The following is a 15107-nucleotide window of genomic DNA, read 5'->3' as shown; positions in this document are numbered from 1 at the left end:
ACCGGCAACTCTGCAACGCCGCTGGTGCCAAACTGTATCGGTCTCTGCTGTTACTTTGGTTTCATCAGCTAAGTGGAGAGGACGAGCCTGCTGAATGGCAACAGCTTACTCTGCATATCGTGCAGTTCTGGTTTGTGCACTGGCTTTCATCTCACTTAGAGAGCTAGGACACATCATCCATTATCGACCCCAACCAATGGAGGGTCTCAAATAATACGGGTCTGTCCTGGGCCCTTAGCTTCCGGTGGAGCGGAGCGTAGGCCATCGATGACCTGCCTCCATTGTCTTCTAAAGTTGACGGTACATTTAGAGTTCATCAGTGCTTCTGCAATCCATTTCATCCACTGTAAAAGAATTGGCCCATACAACTTCACCAGATCTCTGTTGACTGGTCTTACCCATTTCCACCTCTCACAACAGGGATGTAGTATTGGACTTTGGGAAGCAGATAATGAGGGTACTTTTTTACTAATTTCAAGAATCATTCCCATTATTTTCATTAATTTAACAGCCCTTGATTATAATTCTTGAAACCTGAATAATTCTGCAGGATTACTATGCTGCACAAAGCTGACACTAAAACATTTCCATCATTCAGTAATTACAAGGCGGTTAGCTGTGGAAGCCACAGAATGACTTGCCTGAAACTGAGAAATCAGACCTCAACCCGATAGCCTGTGGGACAGTACACTGCCATGTCACCTCGATGTCTGAACCTAAAATATGAAATTCCAAGAAAGTCCGCAGATGCTGGGAAGCCAAAGCAACACACGTGAAATACTGGAAGAACTCAGCAGGTCAGGCAGCATTACGGAAATTAATTTTTTGAATTGAATTGAATTTCAGTTTATTGTCATTTAGAAACTACAAATGCAATGCAGTTAAAAAATGAGACAGCGTTCCTCCAGAATGATATCACAAAAGCACATGACGAAACAGACTACACCAGAAAATCCACATTATGTTTGGCAATCCCCAATCCAGAGTCCGGAGAGGCTGCTGTGTATTAATATCGCGCTACCATCTTAGCGCGTTCCCAGGAAAGGAGCTCCAAACCCACCAGACAAAACAAGACTACCCAGACACACCAAGTCAGGAGACCAACTCTACCACCCAACAAACCAAAACCTAAAGCTACAAGACCTACACAAAACCACATAGTTACATATAGTTATAGTCAACATATAGTTACAACAGTGCAGACAATACCATAATTGATTTTAAAAAAACAGACCATGGGCATAGTAAAAAATAGTCCAAAGATGTTAAAAGACTATAAGTTTGAAAGAAACCACCACACAGTTTCCACAAGTCCTCAGGGTCCCAATAGACTCGCCATCCCACGCCGGCGGCAGAAGGGAATACCCCCGCTATGGACTTCCAAGGTGCCTCCGGACTCAGCCTCGCAGACGCGGCACACACTGAAAGCGCCCCGACCACAGCGGACTCCGAGTCCGTCGAACCTCCGAGCCTCTGACCATCTCCTCCGGCACAGCCTCTCCGAGCACCATCCTCTGCTGAGCGCATTAAGACGCTACTGCCAACGGCCACCAATATAGCGATCCTGAGGACTGGGGGCCTGTTCTTCCCAGCAGAGACCCGGATCTCACAGCAGCAGCAGCAATGAAGAAGGTCTTCCTGGAGATTTCCAGATGTTCCTCCGTGCTCCCACATCCATTTTTCATTAGATTAGGATTGAGCACGGCACCCCGCTTAACAAATAACGGACATCAGCTCCGGAGTGGCCGCTGCAAGCTGCGTCGCGCCGCCATCTTTGGAATAAACTTCTTTGGAATAAATGAATGAACAGTTGACATTTCAGACCGAGACCCTTCATCAGAACTGGAAGGCAAGGGGAAGACGCCAAAATAACAAGATGGATGGAGGAGAAGGAGGATAGGTAGAAGGTGATAGGTGAAGCCACGTGGGTGCAAAAGGTAAAGGGCTGGAGAGGAAGGAATCTGATAGGAGAGGAGAGTGGACCATAGGTGAAAGGGAAGCAGAAGGGGACCCAGGGGGAGGTGATAGACAGGAGAGAAGAAGTAAGAGACCAGAGTGGGAATAGAAGAAGAGGGGAGGGAGAGGGACTTTTTTTTAATGGAACGAGAGATTGATATTTGTTGGAGGCCACCCAGGAGGAATACAAGGAGTTGCTCCTGCACTGTGCCGATGACCTCATCCTGGCATGACAGGAGGCTATGGACTGACATGCATTTAGGGGCATAAGCAGGAGAATGTGGTTGAGTGGGAAAATAAATCAGCCATGATTGAATGACAGAGCAGACTTGGTGAATCGAATGGCCTAATTCAGCTGCCATGTTGTATGATCTTATTGCCTCTAACTTCAAAGAGCCTTTTTTCTGTTCGGTAGTCTTTGCTGAGAGCCACACATGTATCCAGACCATGTGGTATTTGTTCTTCACCTTGTGGAATAGCTTCACATTTTGGAGAAATGTTCACCACTTTACTGAAGCCTCTCAGATTTGAGATGAAGAAATAGTGTAAATCAGGATGGTTTAGAAAGTAGCAGCTCAGTAACACACACAAAACGCTGGAGGAAATCAGCAGGTCAGGCACCGATCAAAAACACAACGAATGTAAAAGCAATCCCACGAAGCACCATGTACAGGTAACTGTGATATGCACAGACTGATTGTATGTACATAACGAGACGCTGGACGATATGGATGTTGTGGTGAGGGGGTCGGTTAGTGGGTGGAGGTGTTGATCAGACTGACTACTTGGGGAAAGTAAGTGTTTTTGAGTCTACTGTTCCTGGTGTGGATTTGACATAGCCTCCTCCCTCAGTCCATGAGCAGGGTGGGTGGGATCCTTCATGCTGTTACTGGCTATTTTCCAACACCCTTCTATACATATGCTTCCATTTGTCGAGAAATGTTTAAGGTGCTCTTTAAATCAGTTACTTTTCCCCAAGGTGACAGACTGACCAACATCTCCACCCATTAACAACCCCACCAACTCTACATCCACACCAGTCACTGATCAAACCCCCACCCATTAACCATTCACCACCTCTACATCCACACCAGTCACTGATCAAACCCCCACCCATTAACCATTCACCACCTCTACATCCACACCAGTCACTGATCAAACCCCCACCCATTAACCATTCACCACCTCTACATCCACACCAGTCACTGATCAAACCCCCACCCATTAACCATTCACCACCTCTACATCCACACCAGTCACTGATCAAACCCCCACCCATTAACCATTCACCACCTCTACATCCACACCAGTCACTGATCAAACCCCCACCCATTAACCATTCACCACCTCTACATCCACACCAGTCACTGATCAAACCCCCACCCATTAACCATTCACCACCTCTACATCCACACCAGTCACTGATCAAACCCCCACCCATTAACCATTCACCACCTCTACATCCACACCAGTCACTGATCAAACCCCCACCCATTAACCATTCACCACCTCTACATCCACATCAGTCACTGATCAAACCCCCACCCATTAACCATTCACCACCTCTACATCCACACCAGTCACTGATCAAACCCCCACCCATTAACCATTCACCACCTCTACATCCACACCAGTCACTGATCAAACCCCCACCCATTAACCATTCACCACCTCTACATCCACACCAGTCACTGATCAAACCCCCACCCATTAACCATTCACCACCTCTACATCCACACCAGTCACTGATCAAACCCCCACCCATTAACCATTCACCACCTCTACATCCACACCAGTCACTGATCAAACCCCCACCCATTAACCATTCACCACCTCTACATCCACACCAGTCACTGATCAAACCCCCACCCATTAACCATTCACCACCTCTACATCCACACTAGTCACTGATCAAACCCCCACCCATTAACCATTCACCACCTCTACATCCACACCAGTCACTGATCAAACCCCCACCCATTAACCATTCACCACCTCTACATCCACACCAGTCAGTGATCAAACCCCCACCCATTAACCATTCACCACCTCTACATCCACACCAGTCACTGATCAAACCCCCACCCATTAACCATTCACCACCTCTACATCCACACCAGTCACTGATCAAACCCCCACCCATTAACCATTCACCACCTCTACATCCACACCAGTCACTGATCAAACCCCCACCCATTAACCATTCACCAACTCTACATCCACACCATTTTCTGATCAAACCCCCACCCATTAACCATTCACCACCTCTACATCCACACCAGTCACTGATCAAACCCCCACCCATTAACCATTCACCACCTCTACATCCACACCAGTCATTGATCAAACCCCCACCCATTAACAACCCCACCAACTGTACATCCACACCAGTCACTGATCAAACCCCCACCCATTAACCATTCACCACCTCTACATCCACACCAGTCACTGATCAAATCCCACCCATTAACCATTCACCACCTCTACATCCACACCAGTCACTGATCAAACCCCCACCCATTAACCATTCACCACCTCTACATCCACACCAGTCACTGATCAAACCCCCACCCATTAACCATTCACCACCTCTACATCCACACCAGTCACTGATCAAACCCCCACCCATTAACCATTCACCACCTCTACATCCACACCAGTCACTGATCAAATCCCACCCATTAACCATTCACCACCTCTACATCCACACCATTCACTGATCAAACCCCCACCCATTAACAACCCCACCAACTGTACATCCACACCATTCACTGATCAAACCCCCACCCATTAACCATTCACCACCTCTACATCCACACCAGTCACTGATCAAACCCCCACCCATTAACCATTCACCACCTCTACATCCACACCAGTCACTGATCAAACCCCCACCCATTAACCATTCACCACCTCTACATCCACACCAGTCACTGATCAAATCCCACCCATTAACCATTCACCACCTCTACATCCACACCAGTCACTGATCAAACCCCCACCCATTAACCATTCACCACCTCTACATCCACACCAGTCACTGATCAAATCCCACCCATTAACCATTCACCACCTCTACATCCACACCAGTCACTGATCAAACCCCCACCCATTAACCATTCACCACCTCTACATCCACACCAGTCACTGATCAAATCCCACCCATTAACCATTCACCACCTCTACATCCACACCAGTCACCGATCAAACCCCCACCCATTAACCATTCACCACCTCTACATCCACACCATTCACTGATCAAAACCCATTAACCTCCCCCACCACTAACACAGTCACTGTCCGATGGATAAATGTATAATTGATGTTTCGGGCCTGCCAAAGGGTTTCGGCCCGAAACATTCACTGTACTTTTATCCATAGATGCTGCCTGGCCTGCTGAGTTCCTCCAGCATTTTGTGTTTGTTGCTGGGATTTTCAGCACCTGCAGAACTTCTCTTACTTGCACTCACTGTTCTGCTGTGTTTTCACATGCCCTGCTGCTACCGAGAAGAGTTCCTCTTGCCAAGAGACACTTCATCATTTCCTGTCAGAGTCACCTTATACACAGATACTCCGATACCTAGCGGCACTTTATGAACATATAATCAATCTATGTCTGTAAGCTAATTGTATGTATATACAGCCACAATTATGTTCTCAGTATTATTTATAGAAACATAGAAAACCTACAGCTCAATACAGGCCCTTCAGCCCACAATGCTGTGTCGAACGTGTCCTTACTTTAGAAATTACTTAGGGTTACGAAAAGCCCTCTATTTTTCTAAACTCCATGTACCTATCCAGGAGTCTCTTAAAAGGCCCTATCATATCCGCTTCCACCACCGTCGCCGGCAGCCCATTCCACGCACTCACCACTCTCTGCGTAAAAAACTTACCCCAGACATCTCCTTTGTACCTACTTCCAAGCACCTTAAAACTATGCCCTCTCATGTTAGCCATTACAGCCCTGGGAAAAACCCTCTGACTATCCACATGATCAATGCCTCTCATCATCTTATACACCTCTATCAGGTCACCCCTTATCTTTCATCGGTCCAAGGAGAAAAGGCCGAGTTCACTCAACCTAACCTCAGAAGGCATGCTCCCCAATCCAGGCAACATCCATGTAAATCTCCTCTGCACTCTTTCTATGGTTTCCACATCCTTTCTGTAGTGAGGTGACCAGAACTGAGCACAGTACTCCAAGTGGGGTCTGACCAGGGTCCTATATAGCTGTAACATTACCTCTCGGCTCTTAAACTCAATCCCACAGTTGATGAAGGCCAATACACCACCACCAAATCAACCTGCATAGCTGCTTTGAGTGTCCTGTGGACTCGGATCCCAAGATCCCTCTGATCCTCCACACTGCCAAGAGTCTTACCATTAATACTATATTCTGCCATCATATTTGACCTACCAAAATGAACCACCTCACACTTAACCGGGTTGAACTCCATCTGCCACTTCTCAGTTTTGCATCCTATCAATGTCCTGCTGTAACCTCTGACAACTCTCCACACTATCTACCATACCCCCAACCTTTGTGTCATCAGTAAATTTACTAACCCAACCCTCCATTTCCTCATCCAGGTCATTTATAAAAATCACGAAGAGAAGGGTTCCCAGAACAGATCCCTGAGGAACCCCAATGGTGACTGACCTCCATGCAGAATATGACCCATCTACAACCACTCTTTGCCTTCTGTGGGCAAGCCAATTCTGGATCCACAAAGCAATGTCCCCTTGGATCCCATGTTCCTTACTTTCTCATTAAGCCTTGCATGTGGTACCTTATCAAATGCCTTGCTAAAATCCATATACACTACATCTACAGCTCTACCTTCATCAACATGCTCAGTCACATCCTCAAAAAAATCAATGAGGCTCGTAAGGCACGACCTGCCCTTTACAAAGCCATACTGACTATTCCTAATCATATTATGCCTCTCCAAATGTTCATAAATCCTGCCTCTCAGGATCTTCTCCATCAGCTTACCAACTGCTGAAGCAAGACTAACTGGTCTGTAATTTCCTGGGCTATCTTTACTCCCTTTTTTGAATAAGGGAACAACTTCTGTAACCCTTTGATCCTCCGGAACCTCTCCCGTCCCCATTGATGATACAAAGGTAATCGCTAGAGGCTCAGTAATCTCCTCCCTCGCCTCCTACAGTAGCCTGGGGTACATCTCGTCTGGTTCCAGTGATTTATCCAACGTGATGCTTTCCAAAAGCTCAGCACATCCTCTTTCTTAATATCTATGTTCTCAAGCTTTTCGGTCCACTGTAAGTTATCTCTACAATCGCCAAGATCCTTTTCCATAGTGAATACTGAAGTACCATTAAGTATTCATTAAGTACCTCTGCTTTCTCCTACAGTTCCATACACATTTTTCCACTGTCACACTTGATTGGTCCTATTCTCTCATGTCTTATCCTCTTGCTTTTCTCATACTTGTAGAATGTCTTGGGGTTTTCCTTAATGCTGTCCGCCAAGGCCTTCTCATGGCCCCTTCTGGCTCTCCTAATTTCATTCTTAAGCTCCTTCCGGCTAACCTTATAATTTTCTAGATCTCTATCATTATCTAGGTTTTCAAACCTTTCGTAAACTTTTCTTCTGGACTGGATTTACAACAGATCTTTGTACACCATGGTTCCTGTACCCTACCATCCTTTCCCTGTTTCATTGGAACATACCTATGCAGAACTCCACACAAATATCCCCTGAACATTTGCCACATTTCTGCCATACATTTCTCTGAGAACATTTGCTCCCAATTTATGCTCCCAAGTTCCTGCCTGATAGCCTCATATTTCCCCTTACTCCAGTTAATCGCTTTCCAACTTGTCTGTTCCTATCCCTTCTCCAATGCTATGGTAATGGAGATAGAATTGTGATCACTATCTCTAAAATGCTCTCCCACTGGGAGATCTGACACCTGACCAGGTTCATTTCCCAATACCAGATCACATATAGCCTTATTTACATGTTGTGTCAAGAAACCTTCTAAATCTGTAGCTCTAGGGAGATGCCAGTCAATATTTGGGAAATTAAAATCTCCCACCACAACAACCCTGTTATTATTACACCTTTCCAGAATCTGTCTCCCTTTCTGCTCTTCAATGTCCCTGTTACTATTGGGTGGTCTATAAAAAAAGAACCAGTAGAGTTATTGACCCCTTCCTGTTCATAACTTTCACCCACAGAGCCTGAGTGGACAATCCCTCCATTACTTCCTCTTTTTCTGCAACCATGACACTATCTCTGATCAGCAGTGCCACGCCTCCACCTCTTTTGCCTCCCTCCCTGTCCTTTTTGAAACAGCTAAAGCCTGGCCGTCTTAAGTAACTATACCTGCCCCTGATTTATCCAGGTTTCTGTAAAGGCCAGAACATCATAGCTCCAAGTACTGATCCACACTTTAAGCTCATCCGCTTTGTTCATAGTACTCCTTGCAATAAAATAGATACATTTCAAACCATTGGTCTGAGTGCCTCCATTCTCTATCACCAGCCTATCTTCCCTCTTGCATTGTCCACAAGCTTTCTCAATTTGTGAGCCACCCTCCCCTTCCTCTGTCTCTTCATTTTGGTTCCCACGCCCCTGCAATTCTAGTTTAGGTTCTTCCCAATAGCCTTAGCAGACCTCCCAGGCAGGAGACTGGTCCCCCAGGATTCAGGTGCAACCCATCCTTTTAGTACAGATCACACCTGCCCCAAAAGAGGTCCCAATGATCCAGAAATCTGAATCCCTGCTCCCTGCTCCAATCTCTCAGCCACACATTTATCCTTCACATTCTTCTATTTCTATACTCACTGTTACTTGGCACAGGAAGTAATCCTGAGATTACTACCTTTGAGGTCCTGCTTCTAAACTTCCTTCCTAACTTACTGTAGTCTGTTTTCAGGACCGTCTCCCTTTTCTTACCTATATTATTGTTACCAATATGTACCACGACCTCTGGCTCTCCTCCTTCCCAGTTCAGGATATCGTGGACGCGATCAGAAACTTTCCGGACCCTGGCACCTAGGAGGCAAACAACCATCTGCATTTGTTTCCTGCGTCCACAGAATCAGCTGTCTGACTACCTAACTATATTTGCTTATTTATTTATTATTTGTTATTTTTGTATTTATTGTATTTGCAATAATTGTCTTATTTTGCAGATTAGCTACTTGTCAGTTTTTGTGTGTAGTGTTTCATTGATTCTATTGTTTCTCTTCATCCTACGTGAATGCCTGCAAGAAAATGAAACTCAAGGTAGTATATAAAAATCATTGGACTCTGACATGGTGCCAGAGGACTGGAAAATGGCAAATGTCACTCCACTCTTTAAGAAAGGAGGAAGGCAGCAGAAAGAAAATTATTGACCAGTTAGCCTGACCTTGGTGGTTGGGAAGATGTTAGAGTCAATTGTTAAGGATGAGGTAATAGAGTACTTGGAGACACAGACAGGATAGGACAAAGTCTGCATGGTTTCCTTCAGGGAAAATCTTGCCTGACAAACCTGTTGGATTTCTTTGAAGATATTACAAGTAGGATAGGTAAAAGGAATTCAGTGGATGTGGTATATTTAGACTTCCAGGAGGCTTTTGGCAAGGTGCCACGCATGAGGCTGTTTACCAAGCTAAGAGCTCATGGAAAGTTACAGGAAAGTTACTGGCATGGTTAGAGCATTGGCTGATTGGTTGGAGGCAGTGAATGGGAATAAAAGGATCCTTGTCTGGTTGGGTGCTAGTGACCAGTGGCATTCCACAGAGATTGGTGTTGGGACCAATTCTTTTTATGCAGTATGTCAATGATTTAGATGATGGAATAGATGGCTTTGTTTCCAAGTTTGCAGATGATACAGAGATTGGTGGAGGGGCAGGTAGTGTTGAGGAAACGGGTAGGACGCAGAATGACTTAGATTAGGAGAATGGGCAAGAGAGTGACAAATGAAATACAGTGTTGGAAAATGCATGGTTGTGCATTTTGGTAGAAGAAATAAAGGTGCAAACTATTTTCTAAACAGGGAGAAAATCCAGGAATCTGAGATGCAGAGGAACTTGGGAGTCCTTGTGCAGAGCACCCTAAAGGTTCACTTACAGGTTGAGTTGGTGGAGAGGAAGGCAAATGTAATGATAGTATTCATTTCAAGAGGTTTTGAATACAAGAGCAAGGATGTGATGCTGAGGCTTTGTAAGACACCGGTGAGGCCTCACCTTGAGTATTGTGAACAGTTTTGGGCCCCTCATCTTAGAAAAGATGTGCTGGCATTAGAGAGGGTCCAGAGGAAGTTCACAAGAATGATTCTGGGAATGAAAGAGTTATCATACGAGGAACGTTTGATAGCTCTGGATCTGCACTCAGTGGAATTTAGAACAACCTTTAGGGCAACCTTTCAAATGTTGAAAGACCTTAACAGAGTTGATGTGGAAAGGATATTTCCCACAGTGGGGGAGTCTAGGACAAGAGGGCACAACCCTAGGATGGAGGGGCATCCATTTAAAAGAGACCCGGAGGGAAATTTCTTCAGTCAAAGGATGATGAATTTGTGGAATTTATCACCACAGGCAGCTGTGGAGGCCAGGCTGTTGGGTGTATTTAAGGGAAGAGCTTGATCGGTTCTTGATTGGACATGGGATCAAAAGTTACAGGGAGAAGGCCGGGGAATGGGGCTGAAGAGGGGGAAAAAATCATTAGCCATAATTGAATGGCAGAGCAGACTCGATGGGCCAAATGGCCTAATTTGCTCCAATGTCTTGTAGTCTTATGGTCTTATATAAGACCCATAAGATATCAGAGCAGATTTAGGCCTTTTGGCCCATCAGTCTGCTCCGCCATTTCATCATGGCTGATCCATTTCCCTCTCAGCCCCAGTCTCCTGCCTTCTCCCTGGATCGCTTCATGCCCTGACAAATCAGGAAACTAAAACAATCTTGAATCTTGAATTTCTGTGACGCATTATTTCATGGAACTCCACAATCACTCAGATTGTTATCTTTGTACCTCGACAAGTAATAGAACAGCCATTAATTCTCCTGTGTCAGTGACATCATAACTTGAAGGGCAAGGTGTGAACTGGAACTCAGTCAGCTGTGTCAGACAGAAGCCACACACACCTGGAGCTCAGGGACAATTGTTTCTGGTAGGATCACCAGGATCTTGAAGAAATACAGGATTAATACCATCCACAGACCCATTAGGAAGCTCAAATGACAGCTTATACAGGTCATAGAGGTCAGCTGGTATTTACAGGATTCCCTCTGAATGCAGAGCAACATATATCGGCCAGACAGGACTCATGGTGGAAACCCGCAAGTAGGAGCACAGGAGGTGTATCTGTTTGGGTCACCTAGAGAAACTGGCAGTGGCGCAGTATTGTGTTTCCATTGGCCATACGACTGACTTTGATGGCACAAAACTACTGCGTCGTACCAGTGGCATTTGGGTCCACCTAGCAAAGGAAGCATTTGAAATAAAACCAGAAAAAAAGAATTTGAACAAAGACGAAGGTCTCGCTCAAAGTAAGAACTGGGATTCGATTGTAAACAAGGTGGGAGAGCAAAAACCTGATTGGATGAGGACTAACCAATTAGATGACAGACAGATGACAGGATATAAATACCACTGGTTTAGACATGCCTAGGCGTCATCCCTGATGAAGAGGGCGAAGTTTGTCATTGAAACATCAGTTAAATCAACACTTGTAGCTGGCCGGAAGCCCAAGAAGAGTTTATTTGTCATATCCGCTGGGAAAGCACTAGATTGTTTTGCAGGTAGAAAAAAGATTCCAGTGCACACCTTGTCATTCAAGTGTAATGTCACTGACACTGGAGAATTGACAACCGTGGCATTACTTCCCAAAGAAAGACTAAGTTGACTTCGCAGCCTATGGACTCATTTTTGGGGACTATGCAGCTCAAGTTCTCAGTACTGTTCATTTGCTTTTTTAATTATTTGCATGATTTGTCCTCTTTTGCACATTGGATGTTTGTTGGTATTTGTTTTTTTTTGGTGAATTCTATTGTACTTCCTTGTTTTCCCGTTGGTGCCTGCAAGAAATTGAACCTCAAGGTTGTATATGGTATATATACTTCGATAATAGATTAATTTACTTTGAACTTTGATATAAAAAATTAAGCTTTGACTGTGATATAAAATTTTCTTGCAGGCGTTTACAGGAAAATAAAGAAATCCAATTGAATTTATGAACTATAAGAAACAAGGATTGATAAATAACCAGTGTGCATGAGAAGGCAAATTGGCAAATAATTAAAAAAGTAAATAAGTAATACTGAGAACATGAGTGTGGATGACAACTTTGCACATGTTCCAATCGGCACAGGCTGGCAGAAACAAATGTTTCATTTCTCCACATTTTTATGGTGGCACAGTAGCGTATCAGTCAGTGTAACACTATTACAGTTTTAGCAATCCGGCTTCAATTCTGAATCAGAATCAGGATTAATATCACTTGCATATGTTGTGAAGTTTGTTACTTTGTGACAGTGGTACACTGCAATACGTAATAATAAACTGTAAATTATAGTTAATATATTTAAAAAGTTAAATAAGTAGTGCAAAAAGAGAGAGAAGAACAGTAGTGAGGTAGTGTTCATGGGTTCATTGTCCATTCAGAAACGAATGGCAGAGAGGAAGAAGCTGTTCCTGAATTGCTGAGTGTGTGCCTTCAGGCTTCTGTACCTCCTTCCTGATGGTGGCAATGAGAAGAGGGCATATCCTGTGGGATGGGGGTCCTAATGACGGACGCTGCCTTTTTGAGGCACTGCTCATTAAAGATGTCCTGGATACTACAGAGGCTAGTGCCAGTGACGGAGTGGACTGAGTTTACATCTCTCTGCAGTTTATTTCAATCCTGTGCAGCAGCACCCCCACCTCATTTGTACATTCTCCCCACAACCACGTGCGTTTCCTCTGGATGTTCCAGGTTTCTCCCAGAGGCCAAAGATGTACTAGTTGGTAGGTTAATTGGTCATCGTGAATAGTCTTGTGGTTATGCTCAGATTAAATCGGGGTACTCCTTGGTGTCATAGCTTGAAGGGCTGGAAGCGCCTATTCTACGCTGTATCGCTAAATAAATAAACACATTATTTCGTGATGAGGTTAGGGTTAATTAAGCTTGTTAAGAGTTGCTGGGACAGCACGTCTCGAAGGGCCAGAAGGGTCTGCTCCAAGCTCTATCTCTAAATAAATATAATTTAAGTTCAAATCCTGTTAGCTTTAGAATCCTGCCTGTTTTCCCAGTTAAACCACAGTGAGGGCATTGTGTTAGGGAGCAATGAGATTCAGCTATTGCAGTGACAATGGGAAAATCTCAAGTAAGTGGGAGAATTTTGTCACTGACCTACATCTCGGCATGAAGTGATTTATTTTCTGTGTATTAATGTTGAAAACTGAGGCATGGTAATGGCCGTTAATGAGCTGAAGGGGTGTTAGTTCTAGGTGATGAATAAACCATGTCATGACTTCCAGCGTCTCACCTGGTACATGAGCTCTGCCCTGATTTGTATTATGTCACCATCTTTTCTTGTTTCTCATTCGTTTCTCGTGATGTTTTTAATGAAATCCACACTGAACTTTGACCGTATGCCTTTAATGAAGAGGCTGACATTGAAATGAAGTATTTCTCTTTGCAGCTTGCAGGTGGGGATTCTATAAATCATCGTCACTGGACCATCAGTGTGCTCGCTGTCCAGCTCACAGCCACACAGTCCGGGAAGGCTCCTCACGATGTGAATGTGAGGATGGATACTACAGAGCCCTTACTGATCCTCCTTCTGTTCCTTGTACAAGTAAGTTTGCTCACTTTTCCTCTCTGCATCATGGTTTTCAGATACATTGTAGATTGTGCGTCCTCTTCAGCTGAAGGCCTATGGTTTGTTAATTATTCACTGGACTAATAGATCTGGTTATTCCTTTTTCCAAATCCAATCATCCATTACCTAAAGACCTTGTCCTAGCACTTGGAGGCTTGCGTGCTTCAATGATCTGGAGAACTATATTGGCTAGAGTCAGAGTTGGCCTCGGGTCGCCCATGTCAAGCAGGTCAAAGGGTAGAGGTCAGACTGAGAGTGGTCCACTGGTCCTCCAGGTTCAGGGGTTCAGCTCGAGGCTAACAACCCTGACTGGTCAAAAAAAAATTGTTACGTAAACATCAGTGAAGAATCCTTCTATATCCATGTGTGACTGCATGGACAGATACTGTAGAGATGGAAAACTTTCATTGCTACTCTAAACTGCAGTAGAGTGATGGTCAATAAAAAAGAAAAAAATACCTAAAGACAAAAAGAAGTAATCATAGATTCACAGAATAATAGAACATTACAGCACAGAAACAGGCTCTTTGGCCCATCCAGTCTTTGCCCAACCATTAATTTGTCTAGCCCCATTGACCTGTTCCCAGATCATAACCATCCATACCCGTCCTATCCATGTATCTATCTAAACCTCTATGAATTGTTGAAATGAAACCCAAATCCTCCTTTTCCATACTCTCACCAGTGAAGAAGTTGCCCCTCATGTTCCCCTTAAATATTTCTCCATTCACCCTCGAACCATAACCTCTCATTCTAGCATTGCCCAACCTCAATGATAAAATCATTTTTCCAAAAAGAAAAGTGTTTTTCCTGCGTTCTCGCAAGCTTTTGGAACTTGCCTAAATTCGGAGTTGGTGAATCCATTGACAATGGTCTGATGTTTGCTGCTTCACTTAACTCAGTGGAAACTCCAAGTGCCCAGACTAGGGTGGTATGGTATGTTGGTCTTCATTAGTTGAGGAATTGAGTTCAAGAGCCACAAGGTAATTTACACAGGGTGTGGTTCAGGAACCACTAGGTTTATAACCTGTTACTACCCCTCAACCATCAGGGTATTGAACCAAAGGGGATAATTTCAGTTGACTTCACTTGCCTGATCATTGAAATGTTCCCACAACTACTGGGCTCACATTCAAGGACCTTTCATCTCATGTTCTTGATGTTTATTGCTTGTTATCCCTCTCCGCTGCTTGTGGTGCATAGGGTGGCAACCTTGCCGTTTCTTTAGCATTTTGTCTTTTTTTTATGAGGCTGAGTTGCTAGCTTGATGCTCAACCCAGCATGGATGGGAAATGTGCAGGGTTGGCCAGGTTGGAGCCTGGAACCAG

General features: G+C 44.5%; 1 protein-coding gene across 7 annotated transcripts in view; it reads left to right on the top strand.

Annotated features, from left to right (window-relative positions):
• The window catches only part of epha7 (eph receptor A7), a 360855-nt gene that overhangs the window by 119296 nt on the left and 226452 nt on the right, over window positions 1–15107 (top strand). For all 7 annotated transcript variants that reach the window (XM_073057490.1, XM_073057489.1, XM_073057488.1 and 4 more), the window contains exon 4: window positions 13600–13755. In XM_073057490.1, coding sequence (XP_072913591.1) covers window positions 13600–13755 — 156 coding nt within the window. The remainder of the gene's footprint in view (window positions 1–13599; window positions 13756–15107) is intronic.

This window comes from Hemitrygon akajei, chromosome 9 (assembly GCF_048418815.1).
Source record: "Hemitrygon akajei chromosome 9, sHemAka1.3, whole genome shotgun sequence".
In the NCBI taxonomy this organism is placed as follows: Eukaryota; Metazoa; Chordata; class Chondrichthyes; order Myliobatiformes; family Dasyatidae; genus Hemitrygon; species Hemitrygon akajei.
Note: the sequence above shows the minus strand (reverse complement) of the source record. Positions and strands in the feature narration are given on the sequence as shown.